We start from the raw sequence: 14,065 nt of genomic DNA, 5'->3' as shown, positions 1-14,065 counted from the left end.
GCTCCTTGCTCAACAAGTCAATATAAACAAAGGATTTATGGATGCTAATACTCATCTCAAGCAAACCATGTTTAAGATAAATCAGAATCTTTCAAGAACCGAAATTGAAATGGCCACAAATCCGAAGAAAATCCAAGAAAACAAAATCTCATACCAGCAAAGCTTCATTACTCAAAAAAACTGACCTCATACAGAAAAGCCCTCAAACATTATATGGCACTCTCCCAACTTTATCTTTCTCTACATTAAATAAAACAATGAGACAAATTGGTAACAATCTACTAAAGAAACTATAAGCTAAAATTGGATTTTCTTTCACAGTAAGATTATTGTATACCGAATTACAAAGTACTCTCAAACTTCAATATCACTGAGCAAGAAGGTAGGGACTAAATTGGCAAACAGTCACCCATATCTAACTACTATATTAGAAGAACGGAAACCTTATGCCGTTACTCGCTGCAAACAAATTGTACTCTTCAATAGTAGTCTCTTTTTTATTGCAAGCATGACCATTTTCAACATGATCTACTGAAAATTGAGAAGAAAGCTCTCCCACAATCTCATCTTTCAAAGGGACAGGATTAGATTTGCATCCTGTTGAAAGTGCCACAGGCCCACCAAAATGGAACAAGGAAAAGCTAGTGTTATCTGTGTGCAATTTGGCAGAGACATCATTTTGCCTTCCTTCTCCATTTGCTGCTTGTTCTGTTGGATGCAGCCTGCCAGGAACAACCCTCTCTGTGTTAACTTCAGTGAAAGCTTCTTTTGTTGTTCCAGGCTTGGGAATCTGAGTTTGCTCCTCTGAATACAAGCCATTGACCTTTGAAACTGGCTGATAAACCGGAACAGGACCAGGATTAAACAGGGGGGTTGCTAAATGCTGCAGAGTGCCATATGGCATGCATAAACGTGAGTTCCCGTTTAAACCATAGCCAAGAGGGCCAGCATAAAGATAGGGATTTGGAGGAAAGGGCATTAATCCATTAGCTGGACTAGCTGGCCAAGAAACAGGATTCTGATGGTAGTAACCCATGGTTGAAGGAGCCTGATACACTGGAAATTGTATATGTTGGTTATGCACTGATGTAAACATGCCTTGATGTTGAGAACCCATAACAGCAGTGGGTTTTCCATTGTCAGAATTTTCAGCAGTTTTTGTCAGTGGATTTCCAGGAACTTTGTTCCCTCTACCATCTGGTGTATTTCCAAACAATGCCTGGCTCCCCAGAGCAACCCCTCCATTGACATCCTGTTTTTTATCCATTCCTTTCACCTGAACTTCGGAGAAGCCATTTTGATGGCAGACTGAAGTATCTCTCCCATCTGATTGTTGGCTGGCATCTTCAGAATCTGATGTTGATGAAGATTCCAAGTTTCCATGATTTGAAGAGGAGGTATTGCTATCTCCTTCACTAAGGCATGAAGAGCAGTTATCAGAATTAGAAGTGCTACTCATCATAGAATGAGAAATTCCATTCAAGGTAGGATTTCTATTGGAACAAATTCCAACTTCCTCATACGCAGCATTCAGCGAAGAGCATTGATCCTGTTGTTCCACATGACAGTCCTCATCCATTGCAATGCTGGAGTTCCTTGATTTGTTAGCTTTGCTATGCTCATGATCAATTTCACCCAAATTTACACTTGCTTCACTAGAGCACGTTTCACCTGATGACTTAACAAAGTTATTATCAGGTCCAGCTCCTTCACTGTAAGTAGATGACCTCAAAGTAATATCTGTATCAGAGTTGCTCCGGGGGTACTTTTTCTGTGCTTCTGTGGGCTCCCAAACTTTCTTGGAATGAAGTGAATCTCGACCGGAAGGATTGGTTCCAGCAATAATTTTATTTTTCAGCTTCCCACAATCTTCACGCATGTAATCTTGTCGATTATACTTGTTACCACGATAGACTTGCTTGGACATATCCACTGCAGATTCTGACTTGCTCACAGATTTGGGCTCTCGACCTACTCTAGTTGCAGAAACAAGTGGCTCAATCTTGGCTCTGTATTCATTGTGTTGGCTGCAGCTGCAAGAGTAGAAGTCATACCTGTCAACCCGGCCGTTGGAACACTGAAACTTCTCAGTATACTTAACACCACAATTCCGACCATTGGGCTTTGCACTGCTTATCCTTAATTGCCTATTTAATCCGTTGATGCTCCTGGAAGGAGCCTCAAAGTTTTCAATCTGATATCTTGGCTCGGATCTATTAACAGGAGCACTTTCTGAAACAGCAGCAAACCGGCGCCGATCAGACCATTTTGGGGATGGATCAAAAGGACCATCCTTGCGAAATTTCAATCTCCGACGAGAAAATTTTGATTGCTCCATTGTAAAAGAGCCATTCCCATCTTTTTCTTTGGGACCTTCTGCATCAGGACTATCAAAAGAGTGATTTTGCAAACTTGAAGTGGAATGCCCATCTAAAAACTGTTCTTCAATGTCTGGAGAACCAGGTCTAGAGACAATAATATCACCTGTGTCACTCACAGAGTCTCTGCAACTAATAGCGATATTTTCTTCAACCTCAATGCTTGGTGAAGATTCTTCCTTCGAGACGTCAGGAGCAACAGGAGTAATACTTGACTCAGCACATTGTTTTTCTTTCTCCCTTTCTTTTCCTTTCAGTCTCTCCTTTCTCCTGAGTTTTTTCTCTCGTTCTTTTGTTCTTTTCCTCTCCTTGCGTTCTTCTTCTTCACGCTTTTCCTTCTCTTCTTCTTCAAGTAGCTTCATCTGTAGAAATCATGTAGTGTTAAAAATATTTATCAAAAAATACAGAAAAACCTCCAATAATTATCTAAAAGCAGAAAGGAAAACCTATCCTGAAGTATCACCAATTATTCAGACCTGTTTTTCCAATGTAATAATTTCCTTGCATGCAACATGAACGCGTTCTTCCAGCAGCTTTAGTGCAAGACAAACAAAGATACTGTGTGCGTTCTGGCGTGCTGTTCCTTCCCTAAAAGCCTTTTCAACCTGAATTCAAAATGGATAAATAGTATGTTTTAGCAATAAGGAGAACACAAACAACTGAAACAGATTGACTTGTATGTTTGCTGTGCCACAACCACAAGAAGCACTAAAACAAAGTCCAAGTTCTAGAAGTACTCAAATCTAACTCATTGTAACTCTTGTGATTCAATTATTTAAAATCTTTTAAGACTCAGTTAATCACATATATAAGAAAACCTTTTCTTTGAATTTTTCCAGATATAATACCAATCATCTATATCAAAACAAAGGACTAGAATATGTAGCCTTAAATTTGAACTCATTAGCCTTGATTGCAGATGACCTCACTTAAATTATAGGTCCCATATCTTTTCTTCCAGCATTTCACTCTGAAACTTGGATTAACTCACTCTTTGCCACCAGGCAACCACTGGTGTTCTTTATAGATTACTGCCCGAAAACATCTTCATTTTAGCCAGTACAAAATGCGCTACTGCCTCTGTATTAACATGAATCTGAGTTAAGGAAATGAGGTTAAGCACCTCCACGGAATTTGTTTGACAGGTGTACATTTGCTTCCAAACAGATACTTAACAGGATGGAAGTTAGCAAGGTTGGCCTCATACTTGTCTCAGGAAATATTTTTCCCCATTACTAGGTCATGTATCATTGCTTACACAGAAAACCAATTACTTTTTCGTACCCCCAGCTAAGTAGCTACAGTATTATGAACATCCGATGGCAATCTTTTTCAAAGTTATTATAATCTTCCCATCTTTATGTATCACTCATATGGGTGTTTCCTGGTTATCAAGTTCAGAACATACGGTCAATTCTTCTCAAAGTTTAACCCAAGACAAATTTTCATTAATTGTTAGTCCTGCTTCTCTAAAGCACAACATTAAACAACAAAAACCATTTTCATATAAACAGAGATTCTGTCAAAAATAATGAAATTTTCTACACTTATAACTCACCTGCTGCTAATTAGCACATCAAGTCATTAATATACAACTGTTTTTTGCTACCTCCCTACTGATCACATTCTTCTACACACACAACGGTTTTAATTATTGAACGGAAATAATAGAATCCCACAGATGAATTTTTTTTTTTGAGTAAATAAGCGAAAAAAAAGGCAGGCATGTTGCAAGACTATAAAGCACAAAAAGGTTGAAAAGATTTGAAGATACCTGTTCTTTAAAAATAACAGTTGCTGCATCAAGAAGAAACTCTCGAGCAAGTTCAGGACTCTTCGCATGTTTTTGGGGACGGGAGCATTCTCCATCGAGCTCATTTCCATCCTTGTCCATGGAATCATCATCCTGAAAAGATGAGCTAAAAGTTCAACATCACTATTATCCAAACAACTTCATTTATAAGCCTCACAAAGTTTGAACTACCTCCTCTTCCTCAGCCTCTTCAGCATGCTCAAAAAACCTTCTGATACTTTCCCCCCTTGTGATTGTAACATAACCATCTCCAACTACAAGCCTGCAATGCACACATTGTTGGCCCTTTAATGCATGGCCTTTTACAGAAAGCTCAGAGCAGCGGCCATCCAATTTCCAGGCCCTCAGGGTGATATAACACGCACTCAAGCTACCAAGATCCAGGCCATTGACTTGAACACTTCCATTCATGCCAACATTTTCAAATTCCATAATATCTGATTTTCCTTCCCCAGTTCCAACTGCCCATTCAAAGTGGTGGTAAGTTCCAACAGTGTCCGCAAAAGTTTGGCGCCAATCAGCTTGGACTGTGTCATCAGATACCTGGGCAAGTAGTAAAGAAAAATGTTGCAAGTCATATATATTTTGAAAATTCTCACAACAAGTTCAACAAATTATGACTAAAGCAGTCAAAATGCTAATTTCATCCATTCTTTATGAACAAGTAGATCAAAAGATGAACATATGATAGTATCATAACGACAGCCATGAACATATGAACATATGGTTAAATATATGGATGAAGCACCTCATATAAAAAGGCTGTATCTGCAACACAAAACCAACTAGTGCATCGAGGTTCTCTACGCATACGTTTTAGCTCTTTCAGCTCCTTGAACTCACGGATAACATTTCTTCTGCAATCTCTGCAAAATCTCTTGCTGTCAAACCTGTGACAGAGATGCAAATGTGAGATCTATACAAACAATAGAGAGCAGAAGTCTACAGGCATGTCGTAAAGACAGATAAGCAGAAGTTGTCAAGGCAGATGCAAAACTTTTGCAACCATTCCAGTCCATTTAATGTCTCATTTTCATTGCTCAAAAGAAATCATCTCATGTTAATTTTTTTCATACTGAAGGAGGCTACAAATTTTACTCTATCAATATCTCTTTAAGCATATCCCCCCATCCCACCCTTTATACAGCCTCAATTCATATGCACTTCTCTACAAAAACACCTTTCAACATCTACATCTTGTTTTTATATGAAAATTTCGTTATCAGTGCTTGTTTAATTTTTTACTCTAATGCTTATAGTTCTATCCTACAAACACCAGTGATGATACTCATCAGTCAGAAACTTTACCTACTTTATCTCATAAAAGTGTAATTTCTTAGTTAGCAACATTTGACTCCACCACAACCATGAAGATTTACAGAATTGAAAAAGTAACAAGGATAATAAGCATGACAGCAATCATATAGGGAAAGCAATCCATTAAAGAAAGTCCACATGGTTGAGTAAACAAGAAAATAAATTTACAGGCCTGTTGTTCCCTGGAACAACACTGATGCAAACAGTGTACGCATCTTTCACTACCCATAATTTCAGGGACCTCAGATTCCAACTTACCCCCTAGTCCATCTTCCATAAGAATAACTTTCAACTACAAACATTGAAACAAAGCACACATATTTGAGATACCTTCCGTTAAAATACAATTTCCCTGTCTACTCACAATCTCTTGTAGCAGGGTGCTGTTTGGGATTTATGGTAACAAGGAAAAGAGTAACGTCAACTTAATCAGATCTTTTCTCTTGCTTTTTCCTTTGATCACTAGAACTGGACAGCCTACAGTTGACTATTCAAGGGAAAGAAGAAAAAAAAAATTAACTTTCAAGAGAGGTACAGAGACAGAGATAAATAGTACTCATTAACTGTTTATAAGTCCAGGTTCTAAGATCATATTGTTTTGATTCTCTAAAATTCTGATCTCCTTCAATATAGAAAAGTCTTGGCCAACATCAGTCATTCTCATTATCCACTACTTAATATCTTGATTAAAGATCATTTAGAGATGTCATTTTTTAGGGTTTACTCTCCCTCCAAAGGAAGCAGCACTCAGTTATTGCAGGTTTCTTACTAATTTATGCCTTCAAAGCTGCTAGGAATGGATGATTCTTACAAGGTTGGACTTTCTGTTCCTTAATGGTTTCATGTCATGCTTGAAAGCCAGAAAGAAAGAATAAATCCCAAATTCTAGTTCAACACATGCTTCTAGGAGTACTAGTATTATATCTTCTAATTACTAAACTCTGTAAATTGAAGCGGGATTCTCATGGATGACCAAAATGTATTCAAAATAAGGCTCTAAAGTTACATCACTGTATGAAAGAACCAACTCATGGAAAGATGAAGAAGAGACTGCTTTCCTGAAGTTAATGCCACGGCTAAGTCAACCGACAAAAAGAAAAAAACTCAGTACCTTGTATGTTAACATTTTCAAGCATCTTGAATAGTAAATTGAATAATATCTTTTCTCCAATCTGAAAAATGGAGTTTCATTTCCTCACTTCATGGCTCATCACAAGTTTTATTTTAATAATTATCCATCTAAAACACATACACTCTCATAGCTAGGAAATCAGATACACGACAGCTAAATTTACTTCACAGAGCTAGTCAGTTTTCAACTAGGAGAAGAACACAGACTAAAGCTTTTAAAGGCACACAAATGAAACTTCCATGTCTTTGATACCATCAAACAAAACTTTTGTCCTCTTCATAGTACTAACACTCCCACCACTAGCCTCCTACTTCTTACTCCAAACAAAGTTTGATCAATAACCATCAAACTTCATACTTTTCATCAGCTGAACAATACAACAAATGACACATATTCAACCACAAAGGAGCTACAAACACACCTGTACATAAGCCTCTCAATAAAATCATCCTCCTTCATTCTTAAGAGAGACTGCCGAGTTTCTTCTCCAAGAGCTGACCAGAAATCCACCAAGGTGTCACAAGAAAGCCTGGCAGTGTGCAGCGCACATGTTTCTCTTGTTCCATGTCCTCTGCCATAACTAGCAATTCCTTGGCTTATCCAACCCCGACCTCCCCCACCACAAGCATCAGGATAAAGCAATTCACGCTCCCGTTCCCTTGCACGTGCACTGTCAAACACCTGATTCAATTGCAACATCAACAACTAGACGAAAAGGGAAAACATAAGCAGAGAAAACAATTTGATCAGCACGAACATTTTGGAGTCCCTTGAGTGACTTTGAGCACAAATAGCAGTCAAGAAGAGTAAGTGACCCATCACGAGTTGTGGTCAAACCTCCCCAAGGATGGACAGATGGATCTTGAATTTCATCTTGCGACCCATTTGTCATACTCAATCCACCATCACTTTGGTTTTTTGAGACTCCTGACCTGTTGTAATGAAGGTTAGCAGCTATTCCCTCCTGCAGCAAGGATTTTCCATACATGACAATCTGCGAAAAACCTTCAAGCAGTAGCCCATTACATCTGGAGCAGTACATGTTCTTGCGAGCTTGCTCAAAGAGGGTTTGTTTATCAATTCTAAGGAGCTCCTGCCGAGCTTGGAATGACAGCTCACTCCAAAACTACAACATAAAAACATAGCTTTTTGTTAGTAACTAATCAAAAAGATGCAAACGAAATCAATAGACCATGCATTTATAAAACATGTCAGTTATTAACTTGCATAATCAACAGTATCCCTCGTTCCTGGTACATATGGAGAGTGGAGACATGCTATGTTAGCTCTCACCTATCTCATACACCCCGTCTCTTCCCATCCCCAGGACTCAAACCTGTGATCTCTTAGTTGGAGTTTCATATTCTAACCATTTGGTGCCCCCTTGGGCAAGCACTATCCATATTTGCTAATGGCAGACAAGCACCAATCCTTGAATTCCCAATTCCTCAATCACCTACCCATACTTCTGATAGCCCAAAAGATAAAAAGACCATAGAAAATGGCTGAAAGCCACATTGAGCTCAACAAAGAGTGAAAAAAATCATTAAGAACCGACATTAACGAAGTTAATTATCAAATTTCTAATTCTTATTTCTTCCATTACCCGATTCAAAACCAGGAATAGCACTATAACATCAGTGCCTTAGCTCCCAAAAAGATTAGCCAACTAATGTCTAACGTCTCTAAGCAAGGCAGATGCCATTGAACAACAAATCCAATACTAGAATCCAAATTGGCACATAATCAACACTATAAATTCTGTAAACTGGATCTGATAAAAGAAAAAAAATTAAATTCCAATAAATTAAGATCCAATCCCAACTAAAACTACCCATTCGAATAAACGACAAACCCAATCCAAAACAGTGATCCAATCCAATTCAATTAAAATAATTAATCACCAAAAAATCAACAAAAATACACAAAAAATTGAACAAAATGAAAACCGAATACCTTCTGGAGCTGATTGTAGCTAACATCATCGCTATGCTTACACCAAAACCCAAATGAGGCATTACTATATTGCTCATTTCTTTGCGCTAATCCTGGCATCCTTTGATTCTTCAAACTCTCTTTGATTTATAATTATTTACCAATCCTTCCATTCCTACCCTTCAATTCCGTTTTATTTTACCGATCCAAAAGAACAACCGATTTAATCCGATTCGACAAAAACGCAAAAAAAAATGTAATTCAAAGATCGTTAAAATGATGATTGGGTGGTTTGGTTTTTCTTCTGGGATCTAAACCGGATTGAATTTCAGAGAAAGATCGACGAGAGAAGAGAAAATTGATAGAGTGGGCTTTGGGGGGTTGATGACGATGATCAGATTTGGTGCTGCGTTTTTTTTTTATTTATATATATTTATATTTGTAAGAGAAAATCAGAAAGCAAGGATTTCGGGCCTGCTTGTTTGGCCATGGGCATGGGGGAAGGGGAAGGACGGTTAAAATGGAAACAGACTGTTTACATTACAATTTTTTTTTTTAACTCTGTGAGGTAAAAACAGAAAATAATACACTATGTTTTTTTATTATTTGTTATAAATTTTACCAAAAAATGTAGGTAATGATTCAATATTAGATTAAAATACCAAAAAAAAGTGTAGAATAAAATAAAAATTATTTTTCAAATAAACAAATAAAATCAATTACTACCATATTTGGTATTTTGAGGTGATTGGAAATAAGCTTTGACTTATTAGAGTTTAAAGTGGTTTATTGCAATTAATTAGGTGGTACAAAAAAGAGTTACATTTGTCAATTAAATATTTACTTGTACATTTATTTTCCATGGTGAGCACATGAAAAAAAACAAAGTAATGACACTTGAGCATAAAAAACAATAACATGACATAAATAATTTTATATATAATAAAATTAACCACAAATAATTAATAGGTCATATGGTCATCTCATGTAGATATTTCATCATAAAACTAATTTCTGAACAAAATAATTACTTTATAAATAAATATGATGAAATGTGAAATAATGACGACATAAATTGGCCGTTTTTATTTTTCACGCATGTAAAAAGTTCATTAAACCCAACAAAAAAAGAGAAAAGCTAATCGTCCTTTTCTAAAATGACAAAAATGACCTCATCTGCCAGGGTTTGCGTACACGGTGTGCACCAACCTGAAGACCGAAGACTTGAAGACAGGTCCAAAGCTACGCCGTTTGGAGAGGGCTAAAACAATTAACGTGCCCCGGTGAGATAACCGTTGGGCCTTTTTGGGTCTCAAATCAGGGGGAAAAAAAGTCTAATCAGACAGTACATAGTCATTTTTACATGTTAATACCGAATCAATATCTTCCACGTATGTCCTTGTCAGATGGGATGGATTTCCGCAAACAAACGATGGACCCAGTCCCTACTTTATTTAATATTTATTTATTTATTTAGTTATTGTCGGCGAAATAATAGGCTACTTTGAAATTTTGCAAGCTAGGGATCTCAAAAAGTTAATTTAACCTTTGTCTACCACTTCGTTTTTTTCTCTCAAAAGAAAAAAAAATGTGTGAATATCAAGGTATCATGCTTGGTTGCAAATTAGATATCAAAAATAATATTTAAATTCATTTTCTTCAATAAAAGAAAAAACTAAATAATAATGAAAAAAAGAAAAAAAAATTACACGCAATGTTGTTTGTTTGTCGAGAAAGTGTTGTCATTTTTTTATTTTTTTAGTTTAGATGAGGCATGGATGTTGTCATTTTATTTAAAGATGACATCATTATTGAATTAGCAATTTAGCACAAAATATTTAGAAGATTAACATAGTAGCTCCATTTTTTCATAGTTGCCAAATTTTCTTAAATCCTTATGCTATTAATAAGCTTCTAATTATAACAATAATAATGGAACTTGTCAAATTCTTATGTATTTGTTTTTTTTTTCTTTTTTATATAATTAAAAAAAAGGGTCAAGAGCTTAAAGACAACACGAGTTTAAAAGACAGGAGCAAAAAAAGGGGCAGCGCTTGCCCGTTCTCTAATCGATATGCAGTCACTAAAAGGATCCAACTCCCAGGGCCATAAATTAGGCCCAGCTAATTTTCTTTGACCTTTTTAATTAATTTGAATTAATTTTTTTCAAAAATGATTATAATTTGATAATCTAGTAAAATACAGTTTTAATTCAAATTACGTTTAATTTAAATAGAACATAACTCAAAAGTAAAATAATGCGATATCCGAGTTAATCCAACTCAAAGTAATTTAAAGTTTAAAATGAAAATATTTAGGATAATTTGAACTGGAATTAGTTGAAATTTGAAACAATTTCAAATTTAAAACATCCAAACATGTTTTTATATCCAAATTTTTTAATCAATAAAGTTATTTTCAAATTAAATAATGGTTAAGGTAAAAAGAAATTGTTGAAAATAAATGAAAGAAACATGTAAAGAGATTTAAGAAAATTTTTATATATAAAAAGAAAGAAATCTGTTAGGGTTCTTATTATAATATGAGGTGGGGTGACGAAATTTAAAATCCATGATTAGCTTGGGCTTATCAGGTTCAACACTCGGGAGTAGGAGCATTCAAGAAGTAACAACAAAAGCAAGCATATACAAGGGTAGAATGCAGATTTAACGAGAGAAAACTGAATCTCCAAGAAATGGTCCTTCTGGTTCTGGGGGGAATAGAATTGATTGGAAAATGGACTTGATTGTGTAATGAGACTACAAAACATGAGGAAAAAGTTACAAGTACATGAGCCTCACTACTGGTTTTCAGGTCAGATGTATACTATGCTTGAGACTCTGCTCCTGCTGGTTTTGCATTAAGAAGAGGCTGAATAGCTTTGACAACAATTGTCATGTTTGGCCGGAAGTCTGCCTCATACTGGACACAAAGTGCCGCAACTGCTGCTAGCTGAGATATCCAAACAATAATATATAAAAAAAAAAATGATACCACTAAGAGGCAAGTCAATCATTACTAGGGAAAGTCAACTGCACTGTGAAAAACCAGCTGGTCATATGGAAAATAATGTAGCAGAAGAGACAACAACCTTGGCAATTGCCTTTGGTGGGTAGTCATTGCTTAGCTTGGGATCCACACATTGCTTAACCTTGTCCTCACTCAATCTTGGAGTTGCCTGCGTTATGTAAAAATGAGTCAAGAGGCACATCTAAAGGGCCAGGAAATACATATAGGAAAGGAAACACACCCAAGTAACAAGACTCTGTTGTCCTTTGGGCATTGTATGGTCTACTGGTTTTCTCCCTGTCAACAGCTCTAGAAGAACAACACCGAAACTGTATACATCACTTTTCTGTGTTATCTGCCCTGTCATAGCATACCTAACCAGAAACGAAAGAAAATTAGAATGATTACTGGGAAAAATAATGGTCCTTGTACAAGACAACAGGCAACTGTAATTTACTACGAGGAATCTGTTTCATTACTTGTGGCAATAACATGAATCAGATACTAGATAGAATTACATGTACGATATCACTAATTTCATTGTTTGAAAATGATAAAAGCAACTTCTGCAGATACAGAAAATTTTCAATGTCATGGTTCCTGGAACAACTTGTATCTTAGTTTTGGAACATTGGAAATTGAAATTGAAAAAGAGTTGCAACCAAGGATGGTATATGCACAAATGCATAAGAATCACAAAATGGGTGCCTACTGTAGGTAAGTATAAAAAATCTGTTCCTGACTAGAAGTGATTCTAAATTTCATAAATCTTTAGAGTTATAACTTTGTGGTAATTTGTCTGAGGATCAAAGATGAAAGTGAAGGTATCCTAAACTCTAACACTCAAGAAGATAATCTGTCTTGGTTTCATTTCAATGAAATAATCTGCAGGCATGCAAAGTTTTAATAACTTAAATCAGTTTATATATAGGTGCAGACTAGGCCATAAATTGGCTTCTTTGGCACGTTATAGTTGTAAACGGATTAAAATGCTAGAGTACAAGACTTACTCTGGGGCATGGTACCCAAATGTACCCAAGACTCTAGTCGAATGCAGTCGAGCAGCTGTGTCAGAAGATTGATTTGTCAAGTTGAAATCGGCAATTTTGGCCATGAAGTCATCAAAAAGAAGAACATTGCTTGATCTGACATCACGATGAACTATTGAAGGCTGAACTTTCTCATGCAAATATTCAAGACCTTTTGCAGCACCATAGGCAACTTTTACTCTTTGGTTCCAGGTGAGAACTGGACCTGGTTCAGCTCCTTGTACACCTTTCCTACCTGATAAAGAAAAAATACTGAAAATGAACAAAATTTCATATTGTCAACAAAAGAAAAGCAAAAAGATGAATGACGAAACTGAGCATACCATGTAATACATCATGTAAAGAACCCATTGTCGCGTACTGATATACCAAGATTCGGTTATTTGCTTCCAAACAATACCCCATCAACTCCACAAAATGTTCATGTTTAAGTCTTGAAACCACTGATAACTGCAAATTCATGGTAACAATAACATGGGATCATAATCAAACTCTACACAGATCACCTTAATAGTGGAAAGAAAAGGGTTTTATGTGTCTCACTCTCACCTGTGCTCCAAAATCAGAATCTGGTTCTTGTGAAGAACTAGTATCCAGCTTCTTTATTGCTGCATCCTGACCATTACTTAACTTTGCATAGAAAACTCGGCCATAAGAACCTTCTCCGATCAAAGCCTTTGTGCCAAAGTTACCAGTCATCCTATTTAACTCATCCAATGTCATAGCTGGAATTTCAATTGGTAGGACTTTCTGAGGAGCCCCACTTTTAACCACATTGGAAGCCCTTGGCTCTCCTCTCCCACTGCCTGTAAACATACCATTATAAGGATTTGAAAACCATTTTCTTGACTCTTGAGAGGCCTAAGAAGAATGGAAAACAGAACAAATAAAGCTCCAAAAGTTAAAGAGATACGGAAAAACAATTACCAGCGCCACCGAATTGGTTTCCTCCTCTAGGTGGGGCTGTATATTGGTTTGCAGGTGGGCCGTTGGGTTCCTCCTCCGCACCTCCGCAGCAGAACATAGCTCAGGATGTTGAAACCTCCAATTTTCATGCAGTGAAAAGGACTCTTTTATCAATCCAATGCAAAATCAAATCTTTTCCTGCATGGGAAAAAAAAATGAAACAATATTATATTATATGCTTTTCAGGGTTGACCTAATGGTCATAGTCTAAGGAGCCTGAGGGTGATTGCCAAGGTTCAATCACCATCCCCTTGGAATTTGTCTCAAATTTAATAAAAACAATAAGACACGGAATGCTACTTGGGATTTTGTTAAAATGAACAGATAGCAGCAACATATACATACAAGCAATGATCATAATCAATTGTCAATGCATGTATGATCCATTTGATTGCAAAATCAAATGTACCACTATTTCAGAATAAAAAAAAAACAAGACAGCATTAAGCATTACAAACAATACCTG

General features: G+C 36.5%; 2 protein-coding genes across 2 annotated transcripts; both read right to left on the bottom strand.

The window, feature by feature from the left end:
* LOC18599140 lies at window positions 129-9,051 on the bottom strand. The gene is made up of 8 exons (XM_007028977.2): window positions 8,597-9,051; window positions 7,398-7,766; window positions 7,062-7,321; window positions 4,940-5,081; window positions 4,363-4,734; window positions 4,153-4,284; window positions 2,855-2,983; window positions 129-2,740 (listed from the first exon to the last, which is right to left on the bottom strand). Exons 1-8 carry the CDS (start codon window positions 8,693-8,695, stop codon window positions 428-430), a joined length of 3,816 nt encoding a protein of 1,271 aa, XP_007029039.2. The 5' UTR covers window positions 8,696-9,051; the 3' UTR covers window positions 129-427.
* LOC18599139 (probable protein kinase At2g41970) lies at window positions 11,220-13,734 on the bottom strand. Its single transcript, XM_018121183.1, has 7 exons — window positions 13,561-13,734; window positions 13,183-13,439; window positions 12,957-13,083; window positions 12,595-12,868; window positions 11,826-11,958; window positions 11,667-11,753; window positions 11,220-11,527 (listed from the first exon to the last, which is right to left on the bottom strand). The coding sequence occupies exons 1-7, from the start codon at window positions 13,655-13,657 to the stop codon at window positions 11,402-11,404; spliced, it is 1,101 nt and encodes a 366-aa protein (XP_017976672.1). The 5' UTR covers window positions 13,658-13,734; the 3' UTR covers window positions 11,220-11,401.

Source organism: Theobroma cacao, chromosome 5 (genome assembly GCF_000208745.1).
Source record: "Theobroma cacao cultivar B97-61/B2 chromosome 5, Criollo_cocoa_genome_V2, whole genome shotgun sequence".
Lineage (NCBI taxonomy): Eukaryota > Viridiplantae > Streptophyta > Magnoliopsida > Malvales > Malvaceae > Theobroma > Theobroma cacao.
Note: the sequence above shows the minus strand (reverse complement) of the source record. Positions and strands in the feature narration are given on the sequence as shown.

Coding starts and splice junctions, on each gene's coding strand:
- LOC18599140 (XM_007028977.2), bottom strand. CDS start 8,695: ATGCCAGGATTAGCGCAAAGAAATGAGCAATATAGTAATGCCTCATTT. Junction 4,285..4,362: donor AAGAGGCTGAGGAAGAGGAG/GTAGTTCAAACT, acceptor TCATCTTTTCAG/GATGATGATTCCATGGACAA. Junction 2,741..2,854: donor TTATTACATTGGAAAAACAG/GTCTGAATAATT, acceptor TGATTTCTACAG/ATGAAGCTACTTGAAGAAGA.
- LOC18599139 (XM_018121183.1), bottom strand. CDS start 13,657: ATGTTCTGCTGCGGAGGTGCGGAGGAGGAACCCAACGGCCCACCTGCA. Junction 11,959..12,594: donor TTTGGGTACCATGCCCCAGA/GTAAGTCTTGTA, acceptor GTTTCTGGTTAG/GTATGCTATGACAGGGCAGA. Junction 11,528..11,666: donor CACCAAAGGCAATTGCCAAG/GTTGTTGTCTCT, acceptor TGGATATCTCAG/CTAGCAGCAGTTGCGGCACT.